The following is a 17,385-nucleotide window of genomic DNA, read 5'->3' as shown; positions in this document are numbered from 1 at the left end:
GCTCAAGATACCTACTTTCAAATCTGTATAATTTTGTCTGCTATGATTGGTGACAAAGGGGAGGCCGTGGGAGTGCCATAAGTCTATTTATATATCCCATTGTTAAACATAAAGTAAATGAATTACGTAGAAAATGCCTTTAAATAAATCAACACAAGAAGTACGTGTAAATGATTGTTATTCAATACAATGATAAAATTGAAGTACACAAGAAAAATTCGTAATAGTATAAAAAATACGCGTACGTTTCGAATCTTAATTTGGGTCCTCTTTAGTACAAAATAATAAAAAAAACATAGATGTTGCAAATCTCTGTTCTTACAATTATAATTTTTGTGATATATATCCTTATTTAAGTGAAATCATAAGTTGTGGTATTGTCGTGAAAGTCAACTCTCATATGGAACGTGTCACTGATGCATTAAATTATAAAATTTACTGGATATTATTACAATAATTTTGTTATTTATTTTATTTTGTTATATATTTGCTAGTTATTGTGCGAATGAAAATTTATGAAGAGTCAAATGACAAGTACAAAGAAATAGAGTTGAAGAGAAGAAAGAGACAATTAGCAATTTCAACGTGAATACTGCTCAATTTAATACTCTGAATATGAAATGCAATTTTTCAATCTAATTGAATAAAAAAAAATTTTATTTAAAAATGGACCATAAATACTACTTAAATTATTCAAAATTATAAATAGGAAATTTTTCATTTTAATCCAACTAAGTTCAAAAAAGTTGTAAAAATAATTGAGCTATGTTCTTTTATTTCTCTTTGATTAGAAATAAAATTAATGATCAATGTGAACACTCGCAAACCAAGTCAAACAATCCGAATATTAGAATATTAATCACGGCGCGCCACATCGGCCAAGCGAGATTAAATTATCCGACACTTACCCAATGTTGTCTCACAGTAATGTAAATTGTTTATTCTTTATTATATCTGTTAACTTATATCTGTTAATGATATTTTTATTATAGCTATATAATTTCGTTACCAGTTTAGCTGCTTGTAATTGAAGTAGAGAATGAATAACACATTTACCAATTGAAAAAGTAATATAGCGTAACATAGAGTAGTATAGAGTAACATAGAAGATTCATAATCCAAACATCTCAGGTTCCCATTAAGATCCCATTAAGATGCGTTTTTTAATACTAATTTGAAGTAGTTAATTTCAAATATAATTATTATAAATGCTTAGAAAAAAATTTGTAACTCTTAAGTTTGAAAGTTTTTTTTTTCGAATATTAAACTAGCTCGGATTCAATCTGTTTCAATCCATTCAATCCATTTTCATGGATTTAAAATACGCATTAAAAAATTTTAATCCATTTTCGTTTGCTGGAAAGTGCTGTATCATTGTTTAATCCATTATTCTGTTGTTTTATATATATTGTACTATTGATAAATTTTTTGCGTACGTTTATTATTGTAGCAATATTTTTAATATTACTACAATATTACTATAGTACATAGAAATACTATCGCAATATTGCAAAATATTAGCATAATATTTAGAAATATATAGGAATATATAGAAATATTGCCTAATATTAGAGTAATATTACAAAAATGTCTCAAAAATATTACTGCAATAAATTTGCCGCGGATATTTAATATTGCACTGATATTTATACAATATTACTGACATATTACCATATAATATTACAGCAAATTTGTAACAATACTGCAAGATTACTCCAATATTACAATAAGATTGGAAACAAGACCGTTTATATTAAATACATTGAATACAAAGCGGTCCGGATATTAAGATGTTGAACTATTATATATATTTATATAAATGAATATTTATATAAATGAATTAATTTCAGAAATGATAATTGTGTGCCGTTATCGAACTTTCAACGCAATCAATCTGAAATATTAATAATCCTTCTCAAATTTTCCAAATTTAATCTTAAAAAATTGTAATAAACTTATTGCGAAAAAATTGTCTCTGCCGGGAGTCGAACCCGGATCTCTTCTCACAAATCTCGGTAGTCTAAAGACTTAGAACACACGGAATGCAAGAGATCCGAGTTCGATTTTCGGCTGAGGCAATATTTTTCGCAATAAGTTTATTATAGTTTTTTAAGAACAAATTTGAGAAATTTGAGGAGAATTATTAATATTTCATATTGATTACGTTGAAAGTCTGACAATCATATCGGCACGCAATTATCATTTCTGAAATTAATTATCATTTATATGAATATACAGGATGCGTCACCAAAATCTAGACAAATCGAACAATTTTTTTAAACAAAATGTTTTTAATGAAAAATTAAATATTACAAAAAATCCTTTTACATGGCACTTGAGGGATCACTGTAGAGCATAATATTCGAGATCCCCCATTAGTTTGAATGACAGTCTGTATTCTCGGTCTGAAACGTTCGCACGCACGCTGTAGCGCTGTCAATGCTGCCTCAGCGGTCTTTAATGACGTCACATTGGGATGCCGAAACTTATTTGTAACGCTTTCAATTACGCTGCATACGTAATAATTCAATCTGAACTGTTGGAAGGCCAGAATGGAAGTCGAGGCGAGCAACTCGGCAGTCTCAGAGAGTATCTGTCGTATCTTTAATATATATTTGTAGGTCCTCCTCGGCAATTCGAAGTTGTTGGCTCGCTTACACCAACAATCGATACTAATTTTCGCAACGATTGCCCTGGGTCATCCGAAATCAGCGCTTTCAATGACTGCGAGGGTTTTCGTGGTACGTTTTTTTGAGTGATTCTTCCTCGCTGACATACTGGAACTTTCGTTGGATTGATCTAAAGCCGTATATTTTGCCACAACATAAACGATTATTCTTGGATATATTCAAAGAACCGAATTATTTCCGTTGCTGAACATCCAGCGCGAAGACCTTCAATGATCGCGGCTCTTCGATTATACTCCGCACTTGGTTTCAACATTGCGGCCATTTTGAGAATATGACTGTTTACTAGAAGCATCAAGCTTTCTGGAATGTCAACAACAATCTCTGGTGGAGACATAATATAGCGGAAAATTTAAATTGAAATTTGTCCGGATTTTGGTGACGCATCCTATATATAATAGTTCAACATCTTAACATTTAGACCATAGGCGGCGCTTCATATTTAAAGTAATGTATTCAATATTACATGCTGTGGTACTGAAGAGGATCCAAATCTACAGTCAAAACATATGCGCATTTCTTATATTATTGCGAATTTTTCTATTGTGCACTATTTTGATTTTATCATTGTAATGAATAATAATCATTTACATACGTACTTCTTATTAGCTCATTTACAGGTAACGTCTACGTAATTGACTTTTTTATTCGTAATTGTTCATAAATTATAAAGTGAATGAATGACGATTTTAATGGCACCAATGAATTCTTTTTTCAGCAGTTTTGTAAAATTTTTTATGTATTCTCTTTTCAATATCAATAATCGATAAATTTAAAGGAACATTTCTGAAAAGAAATGTAACATCAAAGAAACGCACGTCAGACTCACCTACATTAATTCAAAAAAGTTTATTTTAATGTTCAAAGTTATTATTGACATGTATTGTGTATTTCGTTTCCGTTCGATCTCCTTTTATTATATTTATTAAATTGCAAACAAATAGAGATTGATGATGATTAAATCATTTTTTCATTTCTTAGCTTAATTAACAAATACGAGCGTATAATTTCATTTCCATTTGATCTTCTTTTGTTAAATATTTATGTTACGTTGAAGATGCAAAAAATAGCTGCGTTCGACAATGTTTTAAAAAAAGAAATCGCTAACGCTTCAACGCTAGTCAACGCATTCTCGCGCCAAATGTTTAACAAATGGATGATAAATAGGAACAATATGATCATGATAACGACGACATATCTTTAAAAATTTCATAGAATTTTGTGTCGCAATATCTCCGCTCGGACATGTAGAAAAAAAAAACAAAAAAACACAATTCGAATGGAAGCTATCGATTGAGCGTGCATAGAACTTAATCAATTCAGCTGTTATTGAAATTCAATAATCTCGGTCTCCCGGAACTCGCAGTTTTACATAAAGAAACACGGTAACATCACTGTGCTTGTTTTAACGCTGAGACACTATCGTGTCTCCTGATCATTATTACATTGTTATATTCTCATTCGATAACATCGCGCCATTTATAATTTGATAATTCAAGTTCTTTTACAAACGTTATTGTAAATTTTCCTAGAACATCACACGGCAGCTATAGAAATTATATAATAGCTAAATTAAAGCTATATTGAAATTATATGTGAAATGAGATACATTCTTATAATTTTAATTTGAATTGCTCAAAGTTATGTAACAGAACATTACTGAAGTAAAAATTTCACTAAACATAAAGAGCACATAAGAGCTACCGCAATGAGAAATGACATCAATTTGATTTAGGATCGACGGAATTAAAATTATCAATTTGATGATGAATCAACATTGATTCGACATCGAATTAATGATAGTTTCTTAATGGAACAAAATTTGAATGTTACTTACCTTTAGATTTTTGTTAAATTATGTTTTAAATTATATTTAAAAAATTGTTTCTAAAATAATTGTAAATCAATCAAGTGACGAGCTTATACATGTTGTTCTGTGGAGAGCAAATGAATTGATTGCGATTTTTAATATATAAGAAGATTTTTTTCACCGCTGAGGATGCCAAAATAGGACTGAAACGTTCGGAAGGACTGTATTATAATTAACCACGTTATATTGATGTTTAATTATTAATATTATTGAAATTTGTACGTACTATTATAATTACAGCGTTGATTACTCTTAAGTCTGTGAACTTTTTCTTATTAATTTTATTGTTTTGTTTGTGTATAATAATTATTCATCATTCTTCATCGTAGATTTTCACAATTGTAAAGTGGACTCATTTTAATATAATTATATGACAGGTTTTCCGTGAATTTAATATGTAAGGCAGTTGGAAATATTGCTCTGCATTTTAATCCACGACTGGACAGAGGATATATTGTCAGAAATACAAGAGTGCGTGGATTTTGGGAGAATGAAGAGACTTGTTCATCTGCGGGTTCAAACGGATGTATTTTTCGTCGAAACACCTATGTACATCTTATGATCTTCTGTACAAACGATGCATTTCAGGTAAGAAATAATAATTCTTAAAAAAGCTAAAAAAAGACCCTAAGAATACCATCTTGATCAAAAAATTCTCGGAATTACCACCAGGTGATGCTCTGAGTCAACTGATTTGAGTTCTGCTTTTTGGTTAGGGTGCCACATCTATCATTGACATTCCCAAATTTTATCACCATAGCTTGACATTTGTAAAAGTTACGCCGTCTTAAGCACATCTACCTCTGCACGTATTTTCGATTTTTTACAGTTTTAAAATGGAATTGAATTTGCAACGAATTTGTATTAAATTTTGCGTTAAAAATGGATTCAAAACAAAAATGGGTGTGATAACCTTGGAAATGTTAGGAAATTGTTTCGGCAGTGATACTCTAAAGAAAACAGTCGTTTATGGCATGAAAAAATCATTACGGGGAACGCATTTTAACAGCCGAAAGGAGGTAATAGAAAAATCGAAGACGGCTCTGATAGCTGTACCGACAATAGAGTTCCAGAAATGTTTCAAGAGCTGGATCAAGCGCTGGCATAAGTGCGTTGCAGTCGATGGGGAGTACTTTGAAGGGGACAATATCACTTTTGATGAATAAAACTTGTATTTTGAATTTTCGGAATGAATTCCGGGAATTTTTTGATCAAGATAGTATGCTTCTCGAATAAAACTTAAATTTATCAATTCAATTAACAGTAGTTTTAATTATTTTTCAAGGATATTTTTATTGAAGAATTTTTTATTCCAACGCAACCCAAGTAATAGCATCTTTAATTCTCTGTCAAAAATTATTCTCGAAAACAAAAGTGTACCAAATGAAGAATTAAAATCCAAATGCTAGTTTCTCAACTAATCAAGTTAAATTGTATCAAATTAAAAAGTAAAATCCAAATAGTACTATCTTTACTTATCTCTAATGATAAAAGATTTGATATCAATTGTCAACAATTAAATCCTGTAGCAAATTAAATAAAGTATATAATCCATAATTGCTTTATATTGTCCATTCAAGTGTGCCCGCAAAAAGTTAAAGAAGTAAATATATAGCGCTGCTAAATCGAACAATAAAAACAAAATCAATTCAAAATTACAAAATTATAATAAAAAAAAGATAATTACAATTTTAATACACTAAGATAAATGTCCCAATTAATAACAATCGTGATTTTTCTCAATAAATCAATTAATATAAATCAATGTGTGTGTGTGTGTGTGTGTGTTAATTCTAAAAAATATATTAATATTCAAAATCGTATATGTTATCTATTAGGTGTACAACTTTGTTTCCGCCTTTTTTTCCGAAATTCGAGGCTTTATTCTAAAAAACTGGTTATACATTTATGATTCAAAGTATTGTCCATCGCTGGCCACTACTTTCTCCCATCTTTCGGGTAGCGTATGAATCCCACGTCGAAAAAACTGGTTATCTTTTGAGGCTACGAATCGATCCAATTTTTTACTTCTTCATAAGACCGGAAATGCTGGTCAGCCAGGCCGTGTGCCATTGATCGAAACAAGTGATAGTCAGAGGGAGCAACGTCTGGAGAATACGGCGGGTGGGATAGGACTTCCCATTTCAACGTTTTCAAGTATGTCTTGACCACTTTCGCAACATGGGGTCGAGCATTATCATGCTGCAAAATCACTTTATCGTGTCTCTCGTTGCGGCCGTTTGTCTTTCAATGCTCGGCTCAAACGCATCAATTGCGTTCGATACCGATCGCCTGTGATTGTTTCAGTCGGTTTTAACAGTTCATAATACATTACACCGAGCTGGTTCCACCAAATACAGAGCATGACCTTGGACGTCAAAATCACCGTTCTTGAAGCGTTCTTGAAACCACTCACGACACGTTCTTTCACTAATAGCGGCCTCACCATAAATATTTGAGAGCATTCGATGAGCCTCAGCCGCAGATTTCTTTATATTGAAGCAAAAAATTAAAACCTCTCGCAAATGACGAGAATTTGCTTGTAAACTGACATTTTCAATCGAGAATAACTTTATGATGCAGACACAAATCGACTAATGTTTCTATGGAGTTATGTTGACAAATGCTCAAGTTTATTGTATGACGTCTATGATCTATTTATTTCGACTACCACTTACCGCTAAAGCCATCTATAGGAAAACGGTGGAAGCAAAGTTGTACATCTAATATTACAACGAATTTTGAATAAAAGTAAACGCTTTTGTAAATGCTAAAATATTATAATTGTAAGCATTGTTATATCAACGATAACAAATCTAACAGCTCACTAACATCTTGTGAGGCAACGATTATATTGACAGTCTTTTCGTCGAATAATTTTAATTATTATTAAACTAAAAGTAAGCATGCCCAAAATTAAATAGATATTAAAAAGCATTGTGAATAAACTGAAAATGTCACAAAAATATATGTTTTATTAATTAATGTGTCACTAATTGGTACTAAAATATTTATTTGTTTTTATTACTGATTTCAAACAAATATGATAAAACAATAAAAATTCCTATTTAAAAAAAATGTATTGTAATTTATAAATCAATCATTATTAAATTAAGGATATTAATATCGTCACTTATAGTCTTCCAGAATTTAAAAAAAATATATACATGAGTATCTACTCTATGAATTATCGCTTAAATTAGTAATAAGGATACTCATAATTTTGTATCAATTTGTGATAGCCAGAACAGTTCCTAACCTAAGACGGCAGTATATTTTCAAGAGTTAAATTGTTTAATTCCAATGTTTTAATCAAATTAACGAAATATTGAGTATGAATAGTGACAATCTATAGATACGATTAAAAATAATTTAAATTAAATATAGGATTATTTAACTGTGTGTCAGTAATAAAGACATTCTTGTGTCTACGCGACGCGTCAATAATAAAGACGTTGTATGTTAATTTCATCTATCAGCGATATGGATTAATATGCATCACAAATTGGAACAATTTCGAATACATGTATCATTAAATGATACACAAATTACACAAATTACGTTTATAAAAATATAATATTATAAAGAATTATAATATTATAATATTATTAAGAATTTCTAAGAAAATAACAAAATTTAATGACAATCTTAAATATCCAAACTTTATAAAAAAATTAATTTCATGTTTATTGTGACATACGTATCGATAATTTATTAATTCTCTTTCGCTTCAAAATAACTTTGTTATTAATTGGGACATTTACCTTAATGAATTTAATCTGATGTTACACTGAATCAAGATAAAGTTTATTGTTTATTCCTTTATTCCTTTTTTTCTTTTTCGTAAAAAGTTTTATTACTCTAAGTTTATTTGTATTACAATAAGACTTAAACCTAATGATTTACACAACTTTCGTCATTTATACGATTGTTTTACCAATCGAATATATACCTACGGTGAATACTTTTACTTTCGTGGAAAAGTTTTTTATTCTTCTTATTTTAAATATTTCATTCATGTTTTTAGCACTATGTTATACTGTGATCTAGCACCAACTTCTTTAACTTTACTTCTTTAATTTTTTTTGTGAAAACACTTGAATGGACAGGCAACGCAATTATGAATTGTATTCTTTATTTAATTTGGTATGCGATTTAATTTGGCGCCATTTGTTGATCAAATCTCTAATATGAATGATACTAAAATTTTGTAGAATTTAATTTAGCGTCAGTTGTTGAAATTAAATCTTTTATACAAATACGTATTATTAGGGTTAAGTAAATAAGAAAGATAGTATCACTATGGTTTCATTTTTTAATTTGATAAAATTAACTTATTAATTAGTTAAGATATCTGAGTTTTAATTTTTCATTTGGTAAATTTTTTTTGAGAAGTAATAATATTTGACAGAGAACTTTAGAATAAGAAGAAAAATTTTTAAAATTTTAAAAAATATCCCTTTAAAAAATATCCTTGAAGAAGAATTAAACTACTATTACTTGGATTGGATACTTAGGTTATATTCGAGAAGCACGTATATTCTTAGCGTCTTTTTTCATCTTTTTAAAAAAATTTGTATTGATATCACGCATTTTACGTGATTTTACGAAGAGATGAATGTCTTCCTATAAACAATTTACCTTACAATTGATCCTATGAAATAAATTTTCATATGTTTAGACGAAATTTGGAAGAAGCCGAAATTGACCCCTTTTTTTGTGATATAAATTTTTATATAATAAGTTTTAAAAAAAAAGAGAATTAAAGATATACTTAAATCGGATAAAAATATCAAGACGGTTATTTGTATTTTCAGAAGAACAATAATTAATAAATATCAGCGTATAATTTGCAATATATGTATTAAATTTTATATATATATCTTCGTTTCCATTTAGTTTTAAATATTACTTGTTATAATCGTTATTTTATAAAACAAAATTAAGTTATAAATAAATGGAAATCAAGGATGAATAAGTCGCGTATTTTTAATAATTTCGTTTTCACTCAATCTTTTTTTGTTAAATATTAATTATAAAAAAATAGAGATCGATGATGAATAAATCGCTTCTTCATTATTATTTCATAGCTAATTTTTATTTCCTTCCGATCTCCTTTCGTTATGTATTAAACTATAAACAAATAAAAATCGATGATAAATAAATCACTTTATCATTATCATTTCCTAACTTAATTAATAAATACCAACGTATAATTTCGTTTCCATTGGATCTTTTTTTGTGAAATATACCAATTAGGTTATAAACAAATGGATATCGAATAAATCGCTTTTTCGTTATCATTTCCTAGTTTAATTTATAAATTTCTTCTAAGTCGTTAGCCACACATGTGAGATGTCGTGATCCTCTGGAAAAATCGCTTTTCTGACGTCACTCTATCCAACGTCCGAGATGCGATCTCTCGAAGAGGTTCGCCAGTCAGTTTTCATTTGATCCATCTTAGCGGGGTTGATCCATCTACCACGTAGCCATTTACTGTATACTTTACCTTCCACGATAGTCTTGTCAATGTTCTTCCGACACATTATATGTCCAAAATATTTCAGAACTCGATCGGATAAGATTGTACCCAGTCGAATCCTCATTTCAAGTTTGTCAAGAATAGAGATATTTGTGCATCGAGTTATTCAGAGAATTCTCAGCATTCTCCTCCAACACCACATTTCGCGTTGATGCGATCTTGATCTTTTTGACCGACTCCATGTTTCGGCTTTATGCAGAAAAATAGAAAAAACGAGGGATTGTACAAGTCTCATCTCTTGTTGTTGGATATCTGCGTCTCCCTCCATATCATTGTGAGCTGAGACATGGCTCCTTGCCATCTTGATTCGCCTCCGTATCTCCATGCTGCTGCCGCTCTCATTTGATAATATTGCACCCAAATACACCAATTTGGGAATCATTTCGCATCCCGCTACCTGAAGAATGTCCGGCCGATTAGTGTTTTCTCAATCAATAATTATAACGTTGGTCTTCTGGCGATTTAATTTGAATCCTTTCTCGGCTTGCTGTCTCTACTCGTTCGACAAGCTCCCCAAAATCTTCCATGGAGATAGCAATTAAGGTGATATCATCCGCGTATTTCAAGTTGTTTATTCTGTATTCACCAACAAAAAATTCCTGATCTCAGCAGTCCCTTCCTCAATTCAGCCACTCATATTCGCCATAAATATTGAAGAGGATGGGAGACAGGATTCAACCTTGAGCATTCCAGCTCTGATGTGAAATCACTTAGGTGATCTATCATTATCAATTCTGACGTATGCTGAGTTATCTTCATAAAGTGATCTGATGAGAGTAATGAGGTGTTCAGGTATAGGTCCATTCATCTAGGATTTTCAGAGACAGCTATTTGACGGTATCGAAAGCTAGTCCACGAAACACAAATACACTAGCGTGTTAAATTCTCGTGCCTTTTCTATTATTTGTCTCAAGTTAAAATCTCACGTGTTTCCCTCCCTTTCACAGAGCTCGCCTGTTCTTGTGGGATTTGGTTGTCTAAGAAGACTCTGATTCTACGGTGAAGAATGTGAAGCATAACTTTGCTGGCATGCGACTTCAAAGCTATAAGCCTGTAATTGTATTTCTTTTTAAAGTCCTTCTTATGTAACGGAATAAGGATGGATTTTCTACTCATCTGGCCACTTTTGAATGTTCCATATTCTCTGTTACTGTCTCAGAAACATGTCAGTACCAAGTTCTCCGGTGGCTTTAATCATTTCAAATGGTATACCATTTGGGCCACAGATTTTGTTATTTTTTGCTGATGGTCCATATAACTTCTTCTCTAAAAATATCTGGCTCTATTATAAATGTATAAATATATAAATACCAGTATATAATTTTATTTTCATCTGATCTCCTTTTGTTAAATGTTACATTATAAAACAAATAAAGATCGAGTCAAATAAATCGCTTTGTCATTATTATCTTCTGATTTAGTTAACAAATATAGTACATAATTTCATTTTTGTTCGATCTTCTTTTGTTAGATATTAATTTATAAACAAATGATGAAACGGTTTATGATAGAAAGTCGTGAGATTTTTCATTAGGATGAGATTTACAATCAAATTTTTAATCAATTCCGAAATTTAATTTTTATAAGGTTTATGCATGGTCATTTGCTATAATATTGCATAATAATATATTAATAATATTGTATAAATATCGCTGCAATATTAAATGTCCACGACAAATTCATTGCAGAACATTTCTGCGATATTTTTGTAATGTTATTGTATTATTAGGCAATATTTTTATATATTATGCTAATATTACGATAGTATTTCTATATACTGTAGTAATATTACAGTAATATTATATACTAATATACCAATAATATTGTATAAACGTTGTTACAATAATCAAATATCCGCAAAAAATTCATCGCAGAAGTATTTCTACGATTATCTTTGCAATTATTGCCGCAATTATTATGATATATTACAATAATAAATACAGTTTCATTAATTGCGAAGATATTGCTTAGTATTACATTCTAAAATACATATGATAAAGTTATGATAAAAAAATTCGAAGGCTTAAAAAAACACATCCCAAAAAGGTTGAAAATCTCCGAAAGATACGCTAACTCGATTTACATATCCCTTCTAGGATTGCTGAACGTTTTCTTCTTATAAAGCGTGTTCCTTTTGTAGCTGGTCCACAAGCTTACCTCTCCAGTATGAAATATTGAGGCCATATTTCAATATATAATGTGCAGTATTACAAAATTGCAGCAATATTGAAATTATAATATTTTATTGGAAAAATTGCAGCAATATTGTAATTTTATTATAATTTTATAGAAAATAATACAATATATTATTGCACTATTATAATTCACAAATAAATACGCGGTCTCGAAGAGAATATCCTTCTTGTAAGAAAAAAACGTCTAAGAGTCCTATAATAAGGAATAGCAAATCGAGTTGGCGAGTCTCTTGGAGATTCTTAATCTTTTTTGGATGTGCTTTCTAGGCTCCCGAATATTTTTATAATAACTTTATTGTATATATTTTGGAATATAATGCTAAGCACACACAATAATATGTTAGCAATTAATAAAAGTGGAATAATTATTGCATAATGTTGTAGCAACATGTATGCAATATTTCTCTTAATGTAATCTATTGAATTGTAACTTTGCAACAATAAATTGCAGTATTTTTTACAAAATATAAAGATTACACAATTTTACAATATTATTATAATATATCCAATAAAACAGTGTTCCCAAAGATCTGCATATTTCAGGCTGATTCCAGCGAGCAATTCCCACTACCGCTGGCGGCCGAATCGAGTTTCAAGTTGACATTCACGTGACGCTCTGGTTCAGGAGTCCCTATATTAGAAATATATTGGGAGCACACCTTTCGCCAAAATTATTATCGAAACATGTTTTTTATTAAATATTTCTACATAAAATTTTCTATTGTTAATTTATTCATTATTTCTTAATGGTGTATTTAATGGTATATAACATAGTTTTCTACTATATATTACATAATTGTGATAACGTACGTTTCGACAATAGCAAGAAAGCAAAATTATATATCGTATTATACAATATTGTCAAATTATATGAAGTTTATATATCTAACCTACTATGGTCCTTTTTATGGTTCTTTTCTTTGGTTCAAAATGCATTTTGAGCCGTATGCGTTATCTCATTATCTTTCTTTTTACTTATTATCTTTCTCTCGTTGCCGTCTTCTCCTTTCTCCCTTTTTTCTTTTCGCATCATATCATTTGACATGTCACGACATGATGATGATATCATCAATGCGGTTTGATATAAATGCGACATTGCCAAATTGTATATATGTCACGTGACCAAATTTTTCACGTTCATTCACATTCATTTCACGAACATTCGACATGGTACGATATGTCACAACATGTTCGAGCGATGACATCATCATCAATGTAATGTGATACAAATATCACGCGACCAAGTAAATGGTATAAAATGAGAAGATTAATTTTAATCTTCGAATTGTACGCGTTTATTTTCATACTTGTTATTCATTCTTTTGTCTTATGGATAGATACATATGGCATAGGTTGGATGGGAAATAAACATAGTACATGTATAATGATATGAACAAAAAAAATTTTTATTCACATATTAATACATCATTTTTTTCGAACGAATTAAAAACTAAAGCCCATATCGCAATCAACGAGCTGATGTCCATTGAAGATGTCGCTATCGCATATAGCGTTTTTGGACACCGTTAGAGAATCGCGTATTTGACATCGATTGTATCGACAAGTCGGGTTAATCGTTCGAACGTTCGAATACGTCAAACTCAAACATACGGCGTCGTTTCGACCATCATAATGCGGACGAAGAATCAAGACGAACGAGCGTAGTTCAGCGTGCAAACTCTGACGGTTAGCGGTATATAAGTTCAACACTTATAAAATTATCTTTGTATTCATTCCGCAGCATTTTGTAAATATTCCATCGCTGCTCGTAGAGGTCCTTCTACGAGAGACAGCGACAAATCGTGTCCGCGATGATCTCCCAGAGTGATTTCCACATAACTCGGTGGACCAATATTGATTTCAATTTCCAAATACTTGTAGCTTGTCAGATCGTAACGTTTGCTCAGTAAACGCACTGTGCGATGCTCCATGCTGTGTACATAATGTAGTGAACGCAGGACGCAGGAGTGATTTGTTCGATTTCGTTCTGGAAATTTTGATATCAAAGATCGACCTCGCTCTGGTCGGCCTGTCACTGATAAAATCGATGAAATTTTGCAGCTGATCGAGCAAGACCGGCATGTGAGCTGTCAGGAGATAGCCAATGCACTAAGAATCAACCATGTGATAGTTTGGAATCATTTGAAAAAGGCTGGCTACGCAAAGAAACTCGATGTTTGGGTGCCACATGAATTAACGCAAAGAAATTTGATTGATTGAATTTCTATCAGCGAAACACTACTAAAACGCAACGAAATCGTAATAAACCTATTTCTGAAGCAAATCATCACGGGCAATGAAAAATGGGTAAAATACAAGAATACGTTCGAATCTTAAAAGATCATGGAGTAAGCGCGGCGAACCACCACAAACGACTTCAAAGTCTGGATTGACGGCAAATAAGGTGATGCTGTGTGTATGGGATTGGAAGGGAGTCGTCATGAGGTGTTACCACATGGCCTAACGATTAATTCAGAGATCTACTGTTCACAACTGGATAGATTACAGGAAGCGATTAAGGAAAAACAATCAAAATTGATAAACAGAAAAGGTATTGTCTTCCATTATGACAACGCCAGACCACACACATCTTTGATGCGCCAAAAATTGAGGGAGCTTGGTTGGGAAGTTTTGATGCATCCACCGTATAGCCCGGACCTTGCACCGTTTGACTACCATTTGTTTCGATATCTGCAGAACTCTCTTGATGGAAAAACATTGGCCTATAAAAGAGCTGCGAAAATCACTTGAAAAAGTTTTTCGCCGATAAACCACAAAAGTTCTACACGGATGGAATTATGAAATTACCTGAAAAATGGCAAAAGGTTATAGATAATAATGGCCAATATATACTTGATTCAAATTGATTTTCAATAAAGAAAAATTTCATTTAAAAATTGAACAAAAAACCGCGGATACTTTTTAAACCGATACATATCGTATGTTTTTAACATTTTTTATGTATTATATGGATTATATACTACTAGTATTTTAATTTATACTTTATGTATTCCATGTTTATGTCATTTATATTATATATGTATATATATATATATATATATATATATATATATATGTTATACATAATATATATATATATATGTTTATATTGATATATATTTTTATATGTAGAAAAAATACACGATTCAAAATTGTATCAAATGACATTGTTTTCGTGTATCCACACTGAGAAAAATGATTTGATATCAACAAGATGTACATGATTAAACGCATTTTGATTAAAAATTCTGGTAGAATTTATGAAAATAATTATTCAATCAAAAAGAAAATCTGGTAGATTCAACGAGAAGACATTATTAGATCAACAAGAAATTTTGGTAGATTTAACTAGAAAGAATTAATCAAATTCATCCGATAATTCTTACAAAAATTCTTATTCGTCTGTTTTTGAACAGACATACTAGTTGAATCTACCAGATTTCCAAATAATTCAACCAAACTCTTTTTTCAGTGTATGAATTGTGCGATTCATCAAATCCCAGCTATTTGAGGTATCTTGTCTCCTTTCCTGCGCAATACTTTATCTACGAGATACACGTCCGGATGAATAGCGCAATGCAACTCGTGCTCATAGAACACTCTAGCCGATCGGGAACCCTTCCCACGCCTACGAGTACCCCCCGCGCCCCGCACCCCCTTCTAGACCCAGGAGTTAAAATTTCCCATATACAGCTATTGAATTGCGCGTTACAAAATATATTGAAAATATATAACTGGTGGATACAGAAGAATTTCTTAAATAAAAATATGTTATCGTATATATTATGTATTTCTTTTTCCCTTCCTTTATAATAATTAATATACTTGTATGTATGAACGTATATGTGTGAACATGTATGTATGAATATACAGGGTGATTGGTAATTAATGAAAAATCTCTCGCACAGAGACAGAATGGACTAAGCTGAGAAGAAAAATCTTCTATCATTTTACAATGATTTGCAATGATTAACGAATTATTAACTTACGAAAATAGTTAAATTCGCCCAACCTACCTCCAAATCCAAGCGCGCGATACAATAAGACCGCCCACCGCGGTGAGACGCACGTTTACCGTCGCTAGATGCGTTGTTTATAGTGCCATCGCTAGACGCGAGTCGCGAATGGCGCTGAATTTTCATTTAGATCATTCCATGTCTTTTTTATCAAAATGGAATCTTCGAACGATATAGAAATTATTTTTGTATGTATATGTGTGATACGCATTCGTGACTGCGTGCATACATACATAAGCAGCGAGCTGGTACTCTACACGGAGGATTGCGTGCCAAAAAATCATTTTCTTTCGTCCTCTCTGTGGTAAGAAAATGACAGAGTCTATCATTTCCACATCACCTTACGGTGGATAGCATGGTGCGTTTTTTTAGTGGTTTCAATAGACCTAATCCATTCTCTTTAATTCTACTTTAATGCAAAAATTATTCAAAAAGTCGTCCTACCTTTTAGAGTTCGGCCCTTTGAACAGTACTACGCGTTGCACGATGTGATTTCTGGCATAATGGCCTCGAAGGCCGCAATGATGACTTCACGAACCTCCTCTTCTGTAGCATTTTGCTGATATTCGACTAAATCTTTGATATAGCCCCAGACAAAAAAAAATCGAGGACATTCATATGACAACTGTGGCGACCAGGCGATAGGGCCTCCCTATCGAGATAACGCGTGTTTAAAATATTGCGACGTTTAAAATATTTGTCAGCAAAAATGCGCAGGAACTTCGTCGTGCTGATAAATTATCTGTGCTCGTGCGTGAAGAGGCACATCCGCGAGAAGCACAAGTAATTCATTTTCTGAAGTCCGTGTAAATTTCGCCATTTAAACGCGGCGGGAAAAAAGACAGACCGATCTGAAAATTATTGTCGAAAATATTTACATTTTGCAAGGAAGAAAATTATTTATTGGGAGTACAAAATTTCCGCCGTTTTTTATCAAAAATGAAGCATTTATTGTGAAAGAACATAATGTTTTATTCAAAGTAATGGCCATCGCTAGCCACTACTTTTCCCCATCTTTCTAGTAGCATGTGGATACCGCGTCGGAAGAACGCTTCATCTTTTGAGGCTATCCAAT

The 17,385-nt window shown here is 31.5% G+C and overlaps 1 protein-coding gene across 1 annotated transcript in view; it reads left to right on the top strand.

Annotated features, from left to right (window-relative positions):
* Positions 1–17,385, top strand: part of LOC105622101 (galectin-8-like) — a 205,507-nt gene that overhangs the window by 96,410 nt on the left and 91,712 nt on the right. The window contains exon 3 of the mRNA XM_012203533.1: positions 4,935–5,145. Within this exon, the coding sequence (XP_012058923.1) occupies positions 4,935–5,145 (211 nt within the window). The remainder of the gene's footprint in view (positions 1–4,934; positions 5,146–17,385) is intronic.

The sequence above is a fragment of the Atta cephalotes genome (assembly GCF_000143395.1).
Source record: "Atta cephalotes unplaced genomic scaffold scaffold00040, whole genome shotgun sequence".
Lineage (NCBI taxonomy): Eukaryota > Metazoa > Arthropoda > Insecta > Hymenoptera > Formicidae > Atta > Atta cephalotes.
Note: the sequence above shows the minus strand (reverse complement) of the source record. Positions and strands in the feature narration are given on the sequence as shown.